We start from the raw sequence: 18,638 nt of genomic DNA on the forward strand, positions 1-18,638 counted from the left end.
TAGAAATATAAAACAGCTAAAATGAAAAAGACATGGACTAGGAAAAACACCACATGTTGATGACTTAAATGACAACCCAGAGAAAGCTGGAATGAGAAATGGTTGTCTTCTTTCAGTGTCACCAGGCCCCATAGGTTGTTGCTTCACTCCTCCCCTCTTCCCTTTGGCCAGTCTTCAGAGCCTTTCTAAAACTGAAATAGATGTCACTGGGAATTAAGTCCTTCATCAGTAAATTTAACATTTTTATTACATATTTTTTTATTTGATTAGTAATAAAAAGGTGTTATCTTTATGAAAGTTGAAAATAGAACATTCTTTTTAAAACAAAGCAGGAAAATGTACTTAATTTTCAAAGTATGGAAAAGCATGTGTGCTGCAGATGTCTTATAAAAGGTTAGATATCAGATTTGTCTTCAAGAAAAGGATATATTTGAGCAAGAAAATTCCAAACCAAGTAAGATTTTGGAGACACCAAGATCTGGAAATTAAAACTGTTTATCTATAACTAAAGCTATTTCAATCTATATATTTAAATTCTTTATCTTTATTCCTCCTATATTAAAATATAAAATCCTTTATAGAATTACATGTATTTTCAGATGGGCTAAAATACAGCGGTAGCATTATTTCATCCCATTTGTTGTAAGGGAATTAGATAATGAACTTTTTGTTTGTTGAAACTGTAATTGCATATCTGTATTAAGATAATGCCTGATGTTTGCTTTGAGAATGCTAACTCTTCTGCCATCAGTCAAGCAGTGACGTTCTGGAGATGAGTAGAAGTTAAACGAAATTTAAATCGAAGTTATAGTTAAATAAGGATTATAAGATACAATCCATTTACTTAGATTTTGAATCATGTAGTATTTAAAATTTATTTGCTTTTTTAATCTAAACCTATAGTTTCAAATCAATACTGTTGTTTTGATTTTCAGCATATTCACAAGAGTATATCTTTATAGGTTGTCTTACTGATTAACAGGTTTTAACTTTACCAGAGACTTGATTATTATTTTAATTTTTTTCGAAATAAGGCAGTGTACCTGCTTGTATGCTTGTTGAATCAGCAGGGTCCTCACACTTAAGTTTTCTGTCTTTCAAATACTTAAAGGCTTGTTCAGGTTGTAGACAAGTTATCAGAAAGTAGTGTGATACTGATTTAATACTTCCAAAACTTTTTAGATTGTAATTTCTAGTGTTTTCCTATAGGATGTAGAGACCTAATTTAACATGAGCAAGAGTGATAGAAGGGCAGAGTTTAGCCAGATTTTTTTGTTTTGCGTTGAGCATTCATGAGAGGAAAGGGTTTAAAATCCTGACCTTTGCTTATGGTGTCTGCTTGTCCTTTTGTGTGTGGAGAGTCTTGGGTAAAAGCTTTTGTTGAAGTGTTGTGCTGAAAATTGTATAATTGCTTGTTAGCTTGTTTGCTTCATTACTGTTGTGAAGGGAAAATACTTCTGTATTCCAGCAAGCAGAAGAGAGGCCTTTTTATAGGATTGATACTACGCGTTATTAAATATTTATAAAATATTGAAATGTAGACACTCATTTTTCTCTTTCCCATCTATTTCAGACTCCAGGCAGAGGTGGGTCTCAGAGCTCAGATTCGGATTCATCTGCCACACCTGGAAATGCTGTGGATGTGAACAATGAAGGCTCCTCTGAGGTACCGTGCACCATACGTGGGGCTGGCGTTTTAAACCTTGGTTGCTGGTTCTCTGCTGCATGAACCTGTTATGAGTAACCTTTGATGCCCTTCCTAAATAACAGCTGTACTAAATAAATACTTGCAAGTGTCATCTTCTAAAAATTGTTTCTTATTTAAATAAAAAAAGGAAGGCTAGGCTATATTTATATGTAACTATTAATTAGGCTTATCAATTTGTCGCAAGCAATCCTTCCTGTAGTTCTAGAGATGAATTATTGAAATTAAAAACAATGAGATGTAAGCTTAAGACTCCTTGTTAGTAAAACTTTTATGAGAGCTGAAAAAAACGAGGCTTAACTCCATTTTCACCTTGCTTCTGCTAAGCTGTAATGTATACTGGAAACCTTGTCCTTCTTGTGAAATATCAAATACTTTGGGTTTTGTTTGGTGTTGATGTTGAATCTACCACGTGTAAATCCTATCAGTTTTTTATATGCTGTATGCCATACTTAATCAGCAGAATAAGTTGTTATTCTTACTTCAATCCCACATTATAATGTCTTTAGATTTATGGTGTTGTCAAATATTAACTCTGAAAAATGCAAACTGACTTCACTGGCTGTTGAAGCTAGTTTGTGCTAATGTAGCCTGATGACATGAAAATGTTTTGAGCTTAGCATGCAACTACAGTGCAAGGTTAAGTACACCTATTACAGCATTAAAGGCAGCGAAGTACCCTTTCTTACGCTGAATAAAGTGTGTGACAATTCAAATACTCCTGTTTGGGCTATAATAAGAGATAAGAGTAACTTTCACCGGGCTGTTTAAAATCCTGATCTCCTTCCATCTATACATCTGCTTATTTCTTATTTCTTGAAGCCTTATTGCAGTCAGTGTAATCAGACATCCCTTAATATTTTGCTGCATGTTGTACATGTCACACATTTTTTAGTCTAGATCTGTTTTGTATGCATATTTAGCCATCCCTGAAGCAAATAAATATTCCTAAAGTGCAGACTAAAATCTTTATACTTTTGTAGTTAATTAAGGCATGAAAATGTGCAATGAGATAGTTGCTTCTTTCCAAAGTTTGGCTAAAACTGTACAATTCTGTTAACATGACTGCAAGATTGCTGACTGTACAGCTTGTGGGTGTCACAAGGTACCTCAATACTAGTGCAGCAGTATTTTCTTAACATCAGATGAGATTTCAAAGTGGTGTTGTGCCTGCACTATTGCCCCATTGGCTTTTCTTGCTACTGAAACAAAATTGGGTCAGACCAAAAACTGCTTTGTCACTCTTGGTTGTTATGCATGTATAACAGGAAAAAGTATCTTTTGGTTGTCAATAATCCCACCATTTGTTGCATTAGTTACAATTTGGGTGTTATCCTTAGCAAAGAAGTTCAAAGTCTGTTTCAAACTGAGCTCTGCACTTAGTGATGGGTTTTTATTCTCCTCAGATTCTTGCATTACAGCATGCAACTCGAATCTTTCTGTGGGTCTTTCTTTTCCTGCACAGCTGACTTGAGGTGGTGTCTCTCTTGGAGCTTCTCTTCAGTAGCACCATAGTTGGTCTCTGCAGAATGTTCGCTCTTTGTTTTATCATTATGTTCCCACTTGATTCTCCAACATTATGTAGTCAGAAATCTATTAACTTGTTTTCACTCCAATTTCTTGGCTAGATTTTCTAAATTTGTATTGCTTCAAGATTCAGATGAAGAATAAACATTAGATCTGTGCAGCTTCATATGTTTTCTACCTCCTCAAGCCTGGTTGAGATAAATCCTGATTTTTGAGAATTGTGGAATGAAACAAAAGAAGTGGGGAGATCTGAATTCAAACTGCTCAAACTGCTCAAGAAGAGGTGAAAATTTGTTTAAGTCCGATCTGTGGCCATGTCAGCACTTCAGGTCACACACAGACTCGTAATCAAGTCTAGATACGTCTTTTCTTCACTGTGCCTAAGGAGGAAATATTTGAGTCTGTCCTACCTTTGTAGCTTAGGTCCCAGTGCAACTCTATCTGCTAAATACTCCATGCTTGCAGTGAGTCTACCAGTGAGATTATGCTTTTCTTGGTGTAATGTGGCTGCGTTAACTAGACAGGTTTGCCTCAGCCTCACCTGCTGCTGTTGCAAACTTGCTTATTAATTTATAGAGGTATTTCTGCAACCTCACCACACCACTGTTACCTCTCTCTGTAAAACATCTGAACACCCTTATGGGAAACCTCATGATGGATGTACCTAGTAATGCTCCTTTTACAAATTGTTACACAGCTTATTTGTCTGTCACGTGAAGGGGGTAACAAGAGTGTCAAGAAAGCACATAGCTAGCATGGTGCTAGCTTTTAAGGCATGTTTTAGATTTGTTTATTATTTTGTCCTTAATAACTGTTCCTTCTTGCTTTCTCTGTAGTATTATATGTTTACAAAAGCTATCTTTCTGAAAGGAAAACAGACTTTGCTTTTGATTGTAGAGAACTTTCAGCATAAGAATTTGAACTTCTGATTCCAGATCTGCTTTTTTTTTTTTGTCTTTATTAGTTTCTTAAAAACAAATATACATTTCACAGGGCTTCATCTGTCCACTATGTATGAAAGTGTGTGTAACTCCCACTGATCTGTCTGAACATTACAAGAGTGAGCACACTGAGACAGAAGGAAGACAGGAGCTTCGTGACCTCCCAAATATTAGTGTGGGTCTTGTTTATTTTGTTTCAATACCTTTGGTAATGGGCTGCTTTAAATGAATCTACATCTTTTCTTGTGGCTTGGGTGTTTAGCTTTTTAAATTGTTTCTTTTGATTTCTTGCTTAAACATAATTTGATCTCTTATGCATGATTCCAAAGTATACATTCAGCAGAAGAATTAATCTTTGTCTAGCTTTCTGGTTTGCAGTTTTCTGTCACATGAGACATTTGCAGTATTGGAAGACTTGCAGTCACTGATATATGCTTTTTTTCTAAAAGCTTTTGCTTGATTTCCTTGTAAATAAGATTGTTTCCTTGTTTGATTTATTTCACATAAGACTCAGTATCGTGATAAACATGGTGTTGGATCTTGCACATCCTTTGTGAAAAGAAATGTTTTGAGCTCTTACTAGTTAACTTTTTAAAGCAGATTTCTACTGCAAGATAGGTACATTGGGTAAAAGAACAGAGGACAGAAACATGAAATCTCAGAAGCTTCTCTTCTTGAACATGTTTATATTGCAGCAACATTATAAAAATAATTATAAAACTAAATTTTTAATACATAATCTTATTGGAATTTTTATGCCCCCAAGAAAAGGCAAAGGTTGTTTCAGTTAATAGACATAAATTGTAGTGCATTTCTAAATTCTTCCAGTTGTGGAGTGTAAAACCACACAATTAAAACAAAGTGTGTGGTTTTACACTGCACAACTGGAAGAATTTAAATTCTTTAAGTTAACAGCCTCCAGCTGCACAAAGCTATCTGATATTTTTCTGCTGTGAACCTTCAGTGAGTAGATTTGACTTCTGGGGGCAGGCAGCTTGCTGTGCACTAAATGGGTTTGTGTGGAGATGAAGTTTTGCATTCTTTCTGCCAATGTTACTTTTTTTGAGTTTTGAAATCGAAGTGTTTATTCTAGATTGTGTGTGTGACATGATTTTATTGTGTTTGTTGTTGTATACATTTACTAAGTAGTACTTTTCCCCTTCCCTATACTTGATGTATATTTGCATTATAGTTTTGAAAGGAAAACTTCAAATTGTGAGATGTTATTCTGATAGACGATGAAAGCCATCAATACATCGATTATTCTAGTGTTAACTTGAGATGTCATTTTAAGGGTGAAAGGTCACCTGTTAAAGTGAGGAGGATCTGTGCTAAAACTGGCCTGTGTTGCTCTCCTGAAGTGGTGTGGGACCTCCTCAGAGCCAGGACAACTGGAGTATGGCTTTTGACTGGCTCCTCACTGCATCTTGTTGAAGCAGAGACCATCTGTAGTGTTCTGTTGTGGTCAAGTCAGCTTTTTACTTTCTTTATCATCTGGTCACAATGTAAGGTGCTGTACTTGAATAAGCTGTGGCATTCTGATGCAATGGTGTCAGTAGATTGTGGAGCCATCAGAGATGGTTTGATTACCTTAAGAAGTTACTGTTTTATTTAAGCTGGTTGGGCTTTGCATAATTTTATGGAGATGACTGCAGGGTTCTTGCCCACCTTGAGTTTTTCTTTTTCCACCATTAGTCAGTACTTTTCACTTATCAACAACTGATTACATTTTTTTAACTTGATAAAACTTGTGTATTGAGCGTAGCACATGAAATACAAATTCAGTTGTTTCTGGCTGTTGCTGTTTCCTGTTGTTAAAGTTGTGTTTCTTTGTACAGTGGTTCAGTAAATATCTGTAAGGGGTGAGAAACAAAGACAACAAATATATATTATTTTTTTTTTCCTAGTTTGATCTTTTATTATATCAGCATGCCCAGAAGCATTGAAAAAGTGGAGAATTCTGTTAATTGCTATCGTCAATGCTAGTATGAAAACTTTCAAATACTTGACTACTGAGAAGCTGATTGTTTGTTGATGGAAAATAATAGTTTGCATTTGTAGCGAACACATTGAAACAGCAACACAGCCAGGTTGTCACCCTTCATTCAATATTTGTTGTTCCTGGGACAGCATTATAACAATGATATAATGTTGTCAGTGTCATCTTGTGTAGCAGACATGAAACGTTGCTGGGTTTGGCTTACCTAAACTGGTGTTTAGCTTTATTGCTTGTGAATACTACTGGGAAAAGTCCAAAGGTATTTTATTGGAAACAGCGCTGAAGAAGCTTGCGAGTTCATTTTTTTTGCCGGTGCATTCTCCTTAAAGCAAGGAGATAGGATATGTTGCAAGGCCAGTGTTTGTTACACTTTGAGGGACCTGAAGAATTGTTACTTGGTTAACAAAAGCATTGCTACTTTGCTTTAATTTTTGCCTATAGTTTCTTTGCTAACACTGATACACCCTCCCTGCTGATGAAAATTTTAGTAAGTCAGATCATTTGCTCCTCTCTTCTTCTTGTTCTTCCTCTTTGTCCTCCATGCAGTGAGATTTTCTAGTGGTTTGAGCCACCACACAAATCCAAAATCTAGAGTTGGTCTTGTTTTTCACACCTGCAGTGTCCTGTTGTAGGAATGGTTTCTTGCCACTCACCAGTCTGATTTATAGTCATCTTCTTAAACAGCTCTCTGTGCAGCCCTCATTTTTCAAACTAGGGATTGAAACATATGATAACTGCTGAAAATGTCAGAGTATTACTTTCCCTTGCCCCTCAGGCATTGATGAACCCTTACTTTAGAAGATAAAGGCTTATTCAGCTGCAGGAACAACCATCAAAATGTTGGCAAGTGTCTGTCCATGTATAGCCAACTCAACCAAACAAATGCTTTATAGAAGTCACACATATCACCAAGTCCCCCAACATTGTTCCCCAGCTTTCAAGTATACAGTGGTGTCAATAACAAAAGCTGTGTAGTGGCTTCTGTTTTGTTTTCTTTTTCCCAAAGGAATGATACATTTCTAAACCATGCCCAGCATTTCCTGACAGTCTCCGTTGGATGTTCAGGACATCTAAACAGTGAGTCAGTTATAGAGGCATAGTTTGAGACTTCCTGTCCTGTTTTTATCTGAGGCGTCCAAAACAACCACTGTATGGTACCCCTGCAGTGTTTAGAATATAGAGGCTATTAATATCTGTTTTCTTATCTACCATTGAGCTAAATCTAGGGCAATTTTTAAGCAGTTCTTTTGGGTAGTCTTCATAACTTTCCGGAAGTTTAGTAAGTATGTATTTCTTGACTAATACAAGCAAGATGTTTTCTGAATAGGCTTTTCACAACAGAATTGCCAATAGTGTAAATTGGTATACTGGTTATGCAAAAATGTGGGGTTTTTATGTCTGTCTTTAAAAAAACCTCATTCTTTATGGTGTTTTTTCCCTACTTGTGTCTTATTGTAGATGCAGTTGATTGAATCTTCTGTTTTTATGCATGCCCTTGTAATGTTGCAGACTGTATTTGCACAGAACATCATGTCAGTGCTTTACTGCTGATGTTTTATTCTCTTTCAGTTGCTTCTCAAATTAGATTGTGCTGGCTGTTTTCACCTCAGCACTACTTGTCTGCTTTGCACAGGAACAAAAATCATTGATTGAGCTACATTAGTACATTAACTTTCTGCAACATCTGAATAATATTAAGAGAATGAAGAATTAGAAATACTGATTTGATATAACTTTGCTGCATGATGTGACTTTTCTTTAAGAAATAGAGAATCCACTGGATTAGAATTTCTAATTCATGACAAAATTGTAGTCTTTAGGTGACAGAATTTTAGATTTACTCATGAATAGCAATAGAACCAGAAGAGAACTGAACTAGAAATTATGTGGATTCTGTTCTTCTCAGGAGGATTCCAGCTGTTTTTCCAGGAAGACATCAGTTCTGCAGTCTGGTATAAAATAAACTAGCAATATACCACTGTTCTCTTTGTCCAGAAATGTGAATACTTACTTGTAAAATTGAAATGGACTGCAGGACATTTTTACCTACTTTGCTAGTGATTAAATAAAGATGTTATCTGAGGAAGCCACTGTCATCTTACTGTTTGCATAAACACAGAAGAAAGTGCTTTTTCTGGTGAAAGACAGTGAAAAAATGTCAATTGTCCTTTTAACAATATGTAAGGGGAATGATCTGGGGAGTGACTTAATTTATTTATTCTTTAACTTAAAATATCTCATAATTTTCTTTTAATCAATATGTAAGCATTCTGAAACAAATTGTGAAATGTGGTCTTGCCCTTACTGTCTAGGCAGACAGTTTAATCTGCCTCTGAGAACTTCCTGAAGATTCAGTTAATTGCTTTGATATATATTTGGGAAATAAAATCTAGAAACTACTTGATGCATCTTTCAGCTCTGCAATATCAGTATGTTTTTGCCTTCTGGCCCTAAGTATATAGAGTTTCTAACCTTCTGTCATGTAAAATCTTTCAGTCTTTAAATCACTGTGTAACTGAAGAATACCTGAGTTTTAGCTCAGACTTACTATTTAAATGTTGCTGAATATGCGTATCTGGTATTGGGGAAGATTGTGGAGGTTCACCTGCAATGGAAAAAAACATGAATGGTGAGCTTACTTTCAGATTTTTAAACATGCTGGACTTTATTCACAACATACAGCTTATTGTACCAATACAGTTGCAAGAGAGTTGCTAATGTAAGTCTGGAATCTGAGAGATGGGCAAACACAGGTCACGGCTGGAAGGTGTTATAGCTCTGGGCTTGAATCACTGCTATTGGCTTTTTGTTCATGCAGCTCACTGGAAACAGGCTGTAACCTTGAGTGCTGACCTGGTATTTCTGGAAGGTCAATGATGAAACTTAGATACTCAAATCTATTTAAATTTAAAGCCTGGTCATGTGAATGCCAAATGTGCTAAAGTGCATACTGGTTTGGGCTAAGCTGTTCCTATAGCATGTATATGGTAGAATAATCATGAATCTTTTCCATATGGTAAAAGTATCAATTATACTGAAATTCTGTGGTGTGGGGTTTGTTTTTTTGGGGGCATGGGTTGGGGTTTTTTTTGTTGTTCACCACAGTACTTAAATATTTTCCAAGAAGAACGTTTGTGAAATAAAATTGACTTCTCAGTGGAAAACAGTGGAGTTCCATGGTTCTTTAAGCTTGACTTATGACATAATTGCTAGATTAAAAATTCAAGATGTTACAGAAGCTCTGTTTGCATTAGTAAATCAAACTCTGTGTGCGCTGTTTTTGCTATAAGGCTCTCTACCACACACAGCTGTAGATCAGCAGCAATCATAGAAGCCTAGATGGGACCACTTGTTCAATTCTATGCAGTATTAAAATAGAGTTGACTACACTGTCATCAGATATTGCAAGAAAATACTGAGGAAACTGAGTTGCTGTGGCTGTGACTTTAAAAGTTAGGTAGGGTACCTTATTTCTTGGATTCCAATGACATGAGCTCATCTGAATTCCATCCTGTAAAAACTGTTTTGCCCATGGGACTGTCCTTCAAGAGGTGTCATCTTTCTGCCAGATAACTCCAATTTTAATTTGTGAAAAAGGAACTTTGAGTAGAGTAAACTGTGCTTTCATTCATTAATTACTTAAGACAAGATTTCATATTAGCTTTACAAAGACCATTTTATTAAAGCTCTGAGGAAAAAAGGAGCAGTTGGCAGATGAAGACAGATTTAATGCATCTGTATGTAGGTATCTCAGGCTCCAGTTACTGATGATGGAGCCCTGGTAGCTGTTATACTGACCCTACCTATGGTGTACATATTTGTTAAGTCAGGTCACTAGTTGCTTGCTCCATTAACTGTGTTGAATAGCTCTGCATTGGTAGTGATTGGGGAGTAGACATCTACGTGTAAATAGTTATTTTTTTTAAAATCTCAATTAGGAGCCTTCAGCCTGTTGAAAAAATCATTAAAAGTAAGATAATAATCTGAAAAGACTGAAACTTTAGAAAGTACTTCTTTACACAGCTGATCCTACCACCAGTAGTCCTACAGAGTAATATAAGGAAAAGACAAAAAACCAGAATCCATTCAATCCTATCCATTACTTTTCTGTTACATAAACTATTTCTGAATCAGTTTTAAAATAGTGTGAGGATTAGGAGATCTCTAGGGTAGTCTGCAGTCGTTCTGGTAATGTACTTGTCTGCCTGTGGATTTATGCTGCTGCTGCTGGGCAATATGTTTCAATGTGGTAGGCCAATGTTCTCCCAACAGTTAATAGTCCTGAAAGGTATGTTGGTACAATTAAAAAAACCACCACCACCAAATCCCAAAAAACCCAACCCACCAAAAAAACCCAAACCCAAACCTGCTAGTTTTGTAGCAAGAGTTTCTTTCCGATGTTGCTTTTAGCATCCTGGCAGACTTCCCGAAGAATGCTGTCTTAATGATTCATAGGAATGTTAACATTACTGGAAAGAAGTCATTTACCTCGTATGCCTTTAAGGAAATAGACCACTGAGAAGCTTAACTTTATCAAGCCTGAAAGTAAATCTTAACTAGTAGAGGGGAAAAGTAGCTTTTTTCTTCTTTGGGCTTATTTGTAAGTCTTATCTTGAGAAAGACAGGTAAAAAAGCTTCTGGTGCTTCCATGGAGTCTGAGGTCTTTGGTGAAATTTTCCCTTATAACTCAAGCTGAGGCAAGATAATTTCCTACAAAACCTCTATATAGCAATTTTTGTTCTACTCCACGTGTGCTTTGGAGTCTTTGCACTGAGGAAGGCCTGTCCCACTATGAACAGTAAGGTGCTGTGGTGACACTTGATACTGGGCATGGCTCATAGGCATCCACCTGAAAGAGAAACATTTCCTTGGGATTGCAGAATTGCAATTTGAAGTTTAGCATCTCACTCACTCTCGTTGGAATGCCTTGACCTCTGGGCCAGGAGCTATTAGAGCATTAAGTTGTGTGCTGACTCCTAGTTGCTTGTTTGTGCACGTATATGGGGTTTTGGGTTGAATGCCTTTTCTTTTTACTATTCTTGCTTGGTATTGCTTCAGAAATTCTGTGGTGATCTCAAGAACTCTTTCCTGATAAAAACTAGTGCATGTGGTTTTATTTTTTTTTCTGTTAACTGACAGGTATCTGTAAAAATCTTTGAATTCAATAAATTGTCATTTCCTCATAAAAAGATGATCTCTTTCTAAAAATAAAACCCAAGTAATCATCATTTAACTTTTTTTAGGCTCTTTTCTCCCTGTATAAAGTGAAAGATAAAGCCCAGCTAGAAAAATCAGTTAGGGAATTATGAGTTACAGTGCAGCATTGAAGGGGCTGTAAGTGATATCTTTGCCTTTATTAAATGAAGAGTATGAAGTACCTTTCACTTCTCTGTGACTGTGCTTTATGCAAAGTAATTCCTAAGTGCATGTTAAAAGGAAACCTACCAAAATACAAGATACATTGCTCTCATACTTGCTTCTTCTGTAAAGGAGTCTGTAAGGGATCCACGTGCAGTCTTATTGGAAAGGATGCCTCAGCTCCTTCCCCCCAGGCTGTGATGACCAGTATTACATCTCAAGGTTGTAGGTACAGAATCTCCTCTTTATCCAGGACAGGCATGGTCCCAAAGTAGGAATATATTGCACTTGATATAAATTGCTGCAAACTGACAGAAATGTTCACAAAATTTAAGCATCTCAGACTGTCAGGTTTCTTCCCCTCTTCCTTCTCACACACTTGTCTTTAGAATAGTAAAATATGCTTTTGCACGTGTTTGCAAAGTTCATCTCAAGATGATACTGAGAGATACTTTTATGGCTGTATTTAATTTTTTTTTAAGAGAGAAAATAAGTGACCCACCAATCCAATTTTCCAAACAAGATTGTCACCTGGCACTGATAGTTGCAGGCCCAAGAAATCTTTACACTTCTGCCTGTTACTGCCTGGTGCCTAGGAAGATCCTGATGATTCTGATTTTCTTACTCTAAAGAGAACTGAATTATTGCTGCTAACATCAGAGTTGACATTGATTGTTATAGGCCTATGAGATGCAGCTGAGTTCTGGGTTCGTGCAGTTTAAGGCTCTGATGTGTGAACAGTGGTGCCTTGAGCTGTAGGAACCTGTGTTCCTGCCCACTCCACCTCTGTACAGAAAGGATGACATTTTCTGTGGCGAGGATGCCCTGTTGCAGAAGGGTGACACCTTACTCTGTTAAAGCTTGTATGTTAGACCTCTATAAAAAGCAGCATTAGATTAAGGCTGCGTGTGAGAGCTGTAACCCAGTGCTGACTGCAACAGCTGAGGCCAGCTGTGATCATGGCTGTGCTGGTGGAGAGGCAGGGACTGGTGGCTGATGCTCTCTTTATCCCTGCCTGTGTGAGAGGAAGGCAGTTTCTAGCATCAAGAGGAGGAGGTTTTGCTCATTCTTCCCTGCTCTGCCGATGAGAGCAATGCCTGCCTCCCGAGAGCTCCCATCCACCCTGCAAGCTCCCAACTACACACGTTCCCAGAGTTCTGCTTTGCCTCTGGCCCCTCGTCCTTGTGGACCTTGCCTTCAGATCTGCCTGCTTGCCTGAAAAATCTTGGCTGGCTTTGCCTAATAATTGAGATGAACGATTGCTGTCCCCATGGGCTAATTGCACTGGTAATCTATTCTTTCCTCTTCTCCAGGCCTCCTCTTTCCACAGAATAAACCCCAACCACAATAAAACCACAAAAAAAAAAATCCAAGCAGAGAAACAGATTTTGCGGTTTAAATGAAAAGCAATGAAGGGCAAAAGGAAACAGAGGCCAGAGTGATTTTCTGCATTCATTCTTTCTGGATACACTTACTGATGCTATGAGGAATATTTGCTTTTCTCTGTAAGCAGCAGACCTTCGCATCGCTGGGAAACTAAACACAATTCTGAGAACTGCTTGGTAGCATTTCATCCCAAAAGGATACTCTTGCACTGTCATTTTATGAGACTGATTGCTTTCTGACTGACATACTAGGAAAAAAAACCATGTCCTTATTTTGTGACCCCTCCTATCATTCCTTGCCATTGTTGTATGCCAGGAAACTGCTCTGGTTCTTTCACTCAGAGTGACTGTCACTGGCATCGTATGCTAATTCTATCAGATAAACATTACCGGGTGCCTAGTAGCTAAACAAGTTTTCTGTAGCCATTTTGGCATGTGTATCTATATCTGAGTTAACTTGGTTTAATCTGCAGTGAAACTGTGCTGATCAACTCTGCAAAATGATTAAGGCTAAATGCCTGTCATCTGCTTAGGAAGGCGTATTTGTTTTGTTTGGTCTATCAGTCTTCAATATGATATGTGGTGAACTTGATAAGCAACTGTATTTAGTAATTAATTTCTGAAACACTAAATAAATAATAGAAGTTATAAAGGCCCTGTTCAGAGCTCCAGTCATGTTTGACTGGCTGAACATGATAGTTTTCCCAGGTTAAATCCATGTAAGTTTGATTGTTGAATTCTTGGTGGCTAGTGAAACAAAACACTATGAATGTCAAGTTAAAAAATGAGTGCTATTTTGGTTGTCAACATACACATTCAGTATGTTTACTTTGTGCTAATATTTAAAGTTTTGTGTCTTGTCTATTAACATCCAAATGCTAAGTTAAGAGCAGAAAAGGAGTGTCAGAACTCTTCGTGTGTCCTTCATAAATCGTATGGGAGCCTAGATTAAGTGAAGTGTGATAATACCACTCTTGTTTTGGATAATGGAGAGCCTTAGTTTAGCATTGGAGTGTGCTACCATTTGTAGTGGCATAATGGACTTAAGGATAACACATAAATGTAGAAATGTGTATCTGAAGTGAATTAAAGAAACAGAGGGGCTTAAAAACCATTGAAGAAACAGCGACCTCACTTACACGAGGTTCTCTTTGCACAGCTTGGAATTACAGGAAGCCTTTAATGTGAGACTCAATTTTTTACTCTCACTCTGAAAGGTCTTAGTGTTGCTACCATGTTGTGTATGGGCTGAAGTGTAAATGGGAATTTGGGTCGGAGTTGGCCTGATAACCAAATGAGAAAGGAACCAGGACAAAGTCCAGCAGTCAACACCAGATGTAATAAGTTGTAAAAAATGAGGTGGATGGTACTTCTGATAAGTGGCAGCTTGGATGCTCCAAAAATGTTTAGAAATACATAAAGAGGTACATAACACTTACTCTTTTCATTTGTCTGTGGGCTAATGGGTAGAACAAGGGCATCGATCTGCTAAATTTCCACTCTGGTAAGCTTGCAGGATATATATATACTGGAAAGAAAATGGATGATTTCTGATTCTTAAGGTTGTAGAAATCTGATTTTCTTGAGGTGGTATTTATCTGAATTGGATTTACTAATTAATTCCATGCAAGGTAAAATGTGGTTCTGTCTTCTGGCCCATATTAAAATCAGTAGTTTCAATATGGTGGCAATATGTGTATGAATAACAGTGCTTTAGAGTGGGTTTTTATATCTCCCTTTTAAAGACCAAACTCCAAATGCTACCTTCTCTTTGGAAGAAGAACGTGATTTTATGAAAAGTTGTATGGAAAACTGTTTTGTTGGGGGAGAAGAAATTGCAGAGTAGTCCTTCTGAAATGACTTCTAAAGAAAGTTTTATTGCAAGTATGTAATGCTGTCGGGGAAAAAAACCTCACTGAATAATGAGATATGACTTTTGTAGCCATTTTCTAACTTTTAATTGCCAAAACTGTTATCAGAGCATGAAAGAATTAGTATGAATCCTAAAAATTGCATTTGCTACTTTTTAGATGTGCAAACAAAATTTACAGTTTTGTGTAAAAGTAAGATGGAAAAGAAAATTGCATCTCACATTTTTTTTGTTTGTTTTTCTTTTCCTTTTTATAATAGGGCTTTATTTGTCCTCTTTGTATGAAGTCTCATGGATCAGCTGAGGAGCTGTTCAAACACTATGAAGCAGTTCATAATTCTGGCATTGATTCAACTCATGGAGGGGAAAGTCATCTGTCACCGGAAAGGTGAAACAGTACTCATTTGTGCATGTGCTTTTGTATCAGTGTTGAGCTGCTTCTAATTACACTGATGGCTGTATTTATTTGAACACTTACTTGTGTAGTCAACTATTTAAATGTTCATGCCCTATTTTTCCAACTAGAATTAAAAAGCATCTTGAAACTTACATTGTCTGATATGGATCTGAAAATAAATGAAAATCAGATAGACATGTTCAAGATATTAATTAAGTCACTTGTTTCTGATGCAGCTGACAATGCAATATTACAGACCAGAATGATTTTTACAAGTGTGGCAGAAAAACTAAAGGTTCCTTCTAACTTCTGACATAGAGCTAAAATATCATCATTTGAGGGTGAGGGAGGACAACCCTAAAGATAGAGAAGAAACTCAATTTTGTCCCTGGGTAGGTAGGGTACTTACTGGGTAATTACAACATCAGTATTTGCCTAAATAGTTTCCCTTATTACCTAGTTATTTGCAAATCTGAGAAGTTTCTGTCTGTGCCTCTAATCTGCCTTCTGTGTTTCAGAAACTCCATGCTGTTCTTTAGAAATCTTCTCTAATTTATTTTATTTAATTGTTTGGTCAAAACTGTATTGTTAAATATATCCCTAGGAAACATATCAGGTGGTTTTATTTTTGAGAGCAGTGGTATGTAGCAGGAACTGATAACGTGAAACCGTTGGTTTGGGAAGGTTTCTCTTGGGGGTAAAATTTACATAAGTTTCCTTTTGCTTCCTGCTAGTTCTTTTTCTGTTCACTGTTTGTTTTGCACTGTTGTAAATAACAGTCCATGGTGCTGTTTTGTGACACTCCCTCAGACTCTTTCTCAGTTTTTACATAGGAGGTCAGAGTGGGCAGGACAGAGGTACACATCACACAACCCTGTGGCTTCTGCTGATGCTGGGAAGTAGACAGTTCAAATATTTCGTCACTAGCAGAAATGTGACCCAAAATGATAATTACATTGTAAGAAATACCTGTATTTCTGTAACTAACTCAAGAGAGGGTGTTTCTGTGGTGATAATAGAATGTAGAAGGTGACATATTTCAGTTGTTTATCCAGATGCAGATCCATATCTCCCCAGTATTGTGCAGAGCTGGCAAGCCAGTAGGAACCAGCATGAGCAGAAGTCTTGTCTTCATGCGTGGATGGCTCCTTCCTTGTGGGTAGCTGCCTTCTCTGTCAGCTGCTGCAACAAAAGAAATCAGAATTAGGCCTTTATATAGGATCAAGTGGTGGGGTACTAGTGGAATCATACTGGGTTTCTGATGTGCACATTTATTCAAGAATGAATATTTCTTCTTTGTCCAGTTTCAGCCTTTTTGGAGTAATACAACTTAGACCTGAGGTGATAGTTTAGTAGGATAATAGCATTCACATGGGGGAATTATTGGTCATAACTATATTGTTTATATAGTTTATGAAATATGTACTTTTTGTTTTTATGCTTGCAAGTTTCCAATGTCAACCAGATGTTGGCTGGTGAAATTTATATATTTTTTTCCTGGCTCTTGACAGTTTAAGGACAAGTGGTTTTGTTTACTCTCACATAATTGGAAAAGTGGACAAGGTCAGGGAGTTTTAATAGAGTGAAGGGAATCTGGTGAGAGCCATTGTGTAACACATGAGCTATATTTTCCTATTAGTGTGGCAGTCTTTATTGCTTCTCAGTTGCATGCTTTCTTGAGAAAACTCTCATTTAACATAAACATGCTTTTCCAAGACTTGGAAGTCCATATTAAATATTGCAACCTGCAGCAGGGAGCCACTCCATTAGCTCTCAATGAGTGAAGCTTCCGTGTAATTCGTAGGACCAATACTGGGAGTGAAATTCCCTATTTAGTCAATAGGGAAAGTAAGTTAGTATGAATTACATAGTGTCCTCTTCCTCCCACTCCCCAATAAACTACCATGATTAAGTGCTGAAAGTAAATCATGTAACTCCCCCCAGTGCAATTCAGGAAGGCCATCAGTACTCAATCCTAGGACAGAGGCACTAGTGGGGAACAGAGTGGAGCATAAGGAAAAGGTAGTAAGGATTTGCTGGATGGAAGGCTCAGATGTGCTGAGAGGAGGAAGGGATTTTAACACCCCTAGCAGAAAAGAAGGTTTGGTGAGGATTTGGATGACAGGAAGAAAAGCAAAGTTACAGTATCTATAGTGATCCCTGACACTAATTATCACCCATTTATTTTCCACTGGTCAGTTAAACTGAATTTAGGTTTCATCTTAAAACTGTCAAGCAAAATCTTGTGGGGGATATCAAGGCAACTTCTGTAAGAGTCCTCATATTACAAATTCTTTCTTTCCCTTCTCCTCCCCTCCTACTTCCCCTCTACTACAAACTAGTTTTATACGACTCAAACCCTTTAATCTACTACAAAGACCAGAACATCTGAAATGCTTTCATATTGCAGTTCTGGTATATATTCAAAGATTTCGATATAGTTAACTGTTTCACCTGCCTGAGACGCTATTTATAATCTTAGATATGAATATTATCTGATTCACTTACTCGTACTGGTGAGAAAGCTGCTCCCTCTTCTCCACCCACAACCAGTGTATGGGTTTTGGATTACAGCTACACCTGCGTCAGTAAAGTTGTATTCGTAAACCTCTAGTGAATGTATCACACTGGCAGAATAATGTGTACATAACAAAATTTTCTTCTGGAAAAAATAAATCTCCCAATCTCCTGTGTTTTGTTGTTAAAATTGGTCTGCCTTGGAGTTGTTGCTCTACTGGTTCAAATGCATGCATTTCACTTGCTATTTGATGATCCTGACTTGCTGTTAATAGGCTAATGTGGATTGAATATATTTGTTACCAGTTTAGCTAAGAAATAGCTTGCTTTTGGTGTTTTTTTCCTCCTAAGTATGAGATAACTCAAAAGAACATCTGTGGAGGAGGGGTAATGCAACACAGCAGCAATAAAATTGTGTGATATAAAACTGAGAGAATTTGTTGGCACTGGCACCAACATATTCTGTGTGTTGCCACTGTGCAAAAAATAGGAAAGAGTATTTTTCCATTATATTAATGGCACTTGTATTCTGGATTTGGAGTGGCTGTATCTCAGTAATGCAACATTATCCTTGTATGTATCGTTGTGCAATTCTGTAAGGAGACTTGTGATTTTGAAGGGTACTGTGTGAATCAATTAGTAACAGTTGTAGCCATGGATCTTGACTGGAGGCTTGAGTATGAAATATGAGAATTTAAATTTCTTGGGCTTTAAATATTCAGACCATTAAATAAATGTGTCTGCTGGGCATACCAAATTGCCATGTGGATGAAAAATTACATAACTGCATATTTTAGAAGGGGTAAGATAGCACACTGTCACTTACCAATATTTCTTTACATGATATGGGAAGTAAAGGAGAATAAATCTGTCCTTTTTGTAAAGAGGCATGCAAAACAGTTAAATGTTCCAATGCACAGCTTTGTTACTCTGAACTCA

The 18,638-nt window shown here is 37.1% G+C and overlaps 1 protein-coding gene across 1 annotated transcript in view; it reads left to right on the plus strand.

The window, feature by feature from the left end:
* The first annotated feature begins 379 nt into the window (after nucleotides 1-379).
* Nucleotides 380-18,638, plus strand: part of EEA1 (early endosome antigen 1) — a 61,387-nt gene continuing 43,128 nt past the window's right edge. Inside the window, exons 1-4 of the mRNA XM_025895926.2 lie at nucleotides 380-454; nucleotides 1,574-1,666; nucleotides 4,226-4,348; nucleotides 15,046-15,173. Of these exons, the coding sequence (XP_025751711.2) occupies nucleotides 380-454; nucleotides 1,574-1,666; nucleotides 4,226-4,348; nucleotides 15,046-15,173 (419 nt within the window). The remainder of the gene's footprint in view (nucleotides 455-1,573; nucleotides 1,667-4,225; nucleotides 4,349-15,045; nucleotides 15,174-18,638) is intronic.

This window comes from Manacus vitellinus, unplaced genomic scaffold, assembly GCF_001715985.3.
Source record: "Manacus vitellinus isolate BGI_N305 unplaced genomic scaffold, ASM171598v3 scaffold_5_pilon, whole genome shotgun sequence".
In the NCBI taxonomy this organism is placed as follows: Eukaryota; Metazoa; Chordata; class Aves; order Passeriformes; family Pipridae; genus Manacus; species Manacus vitellinus.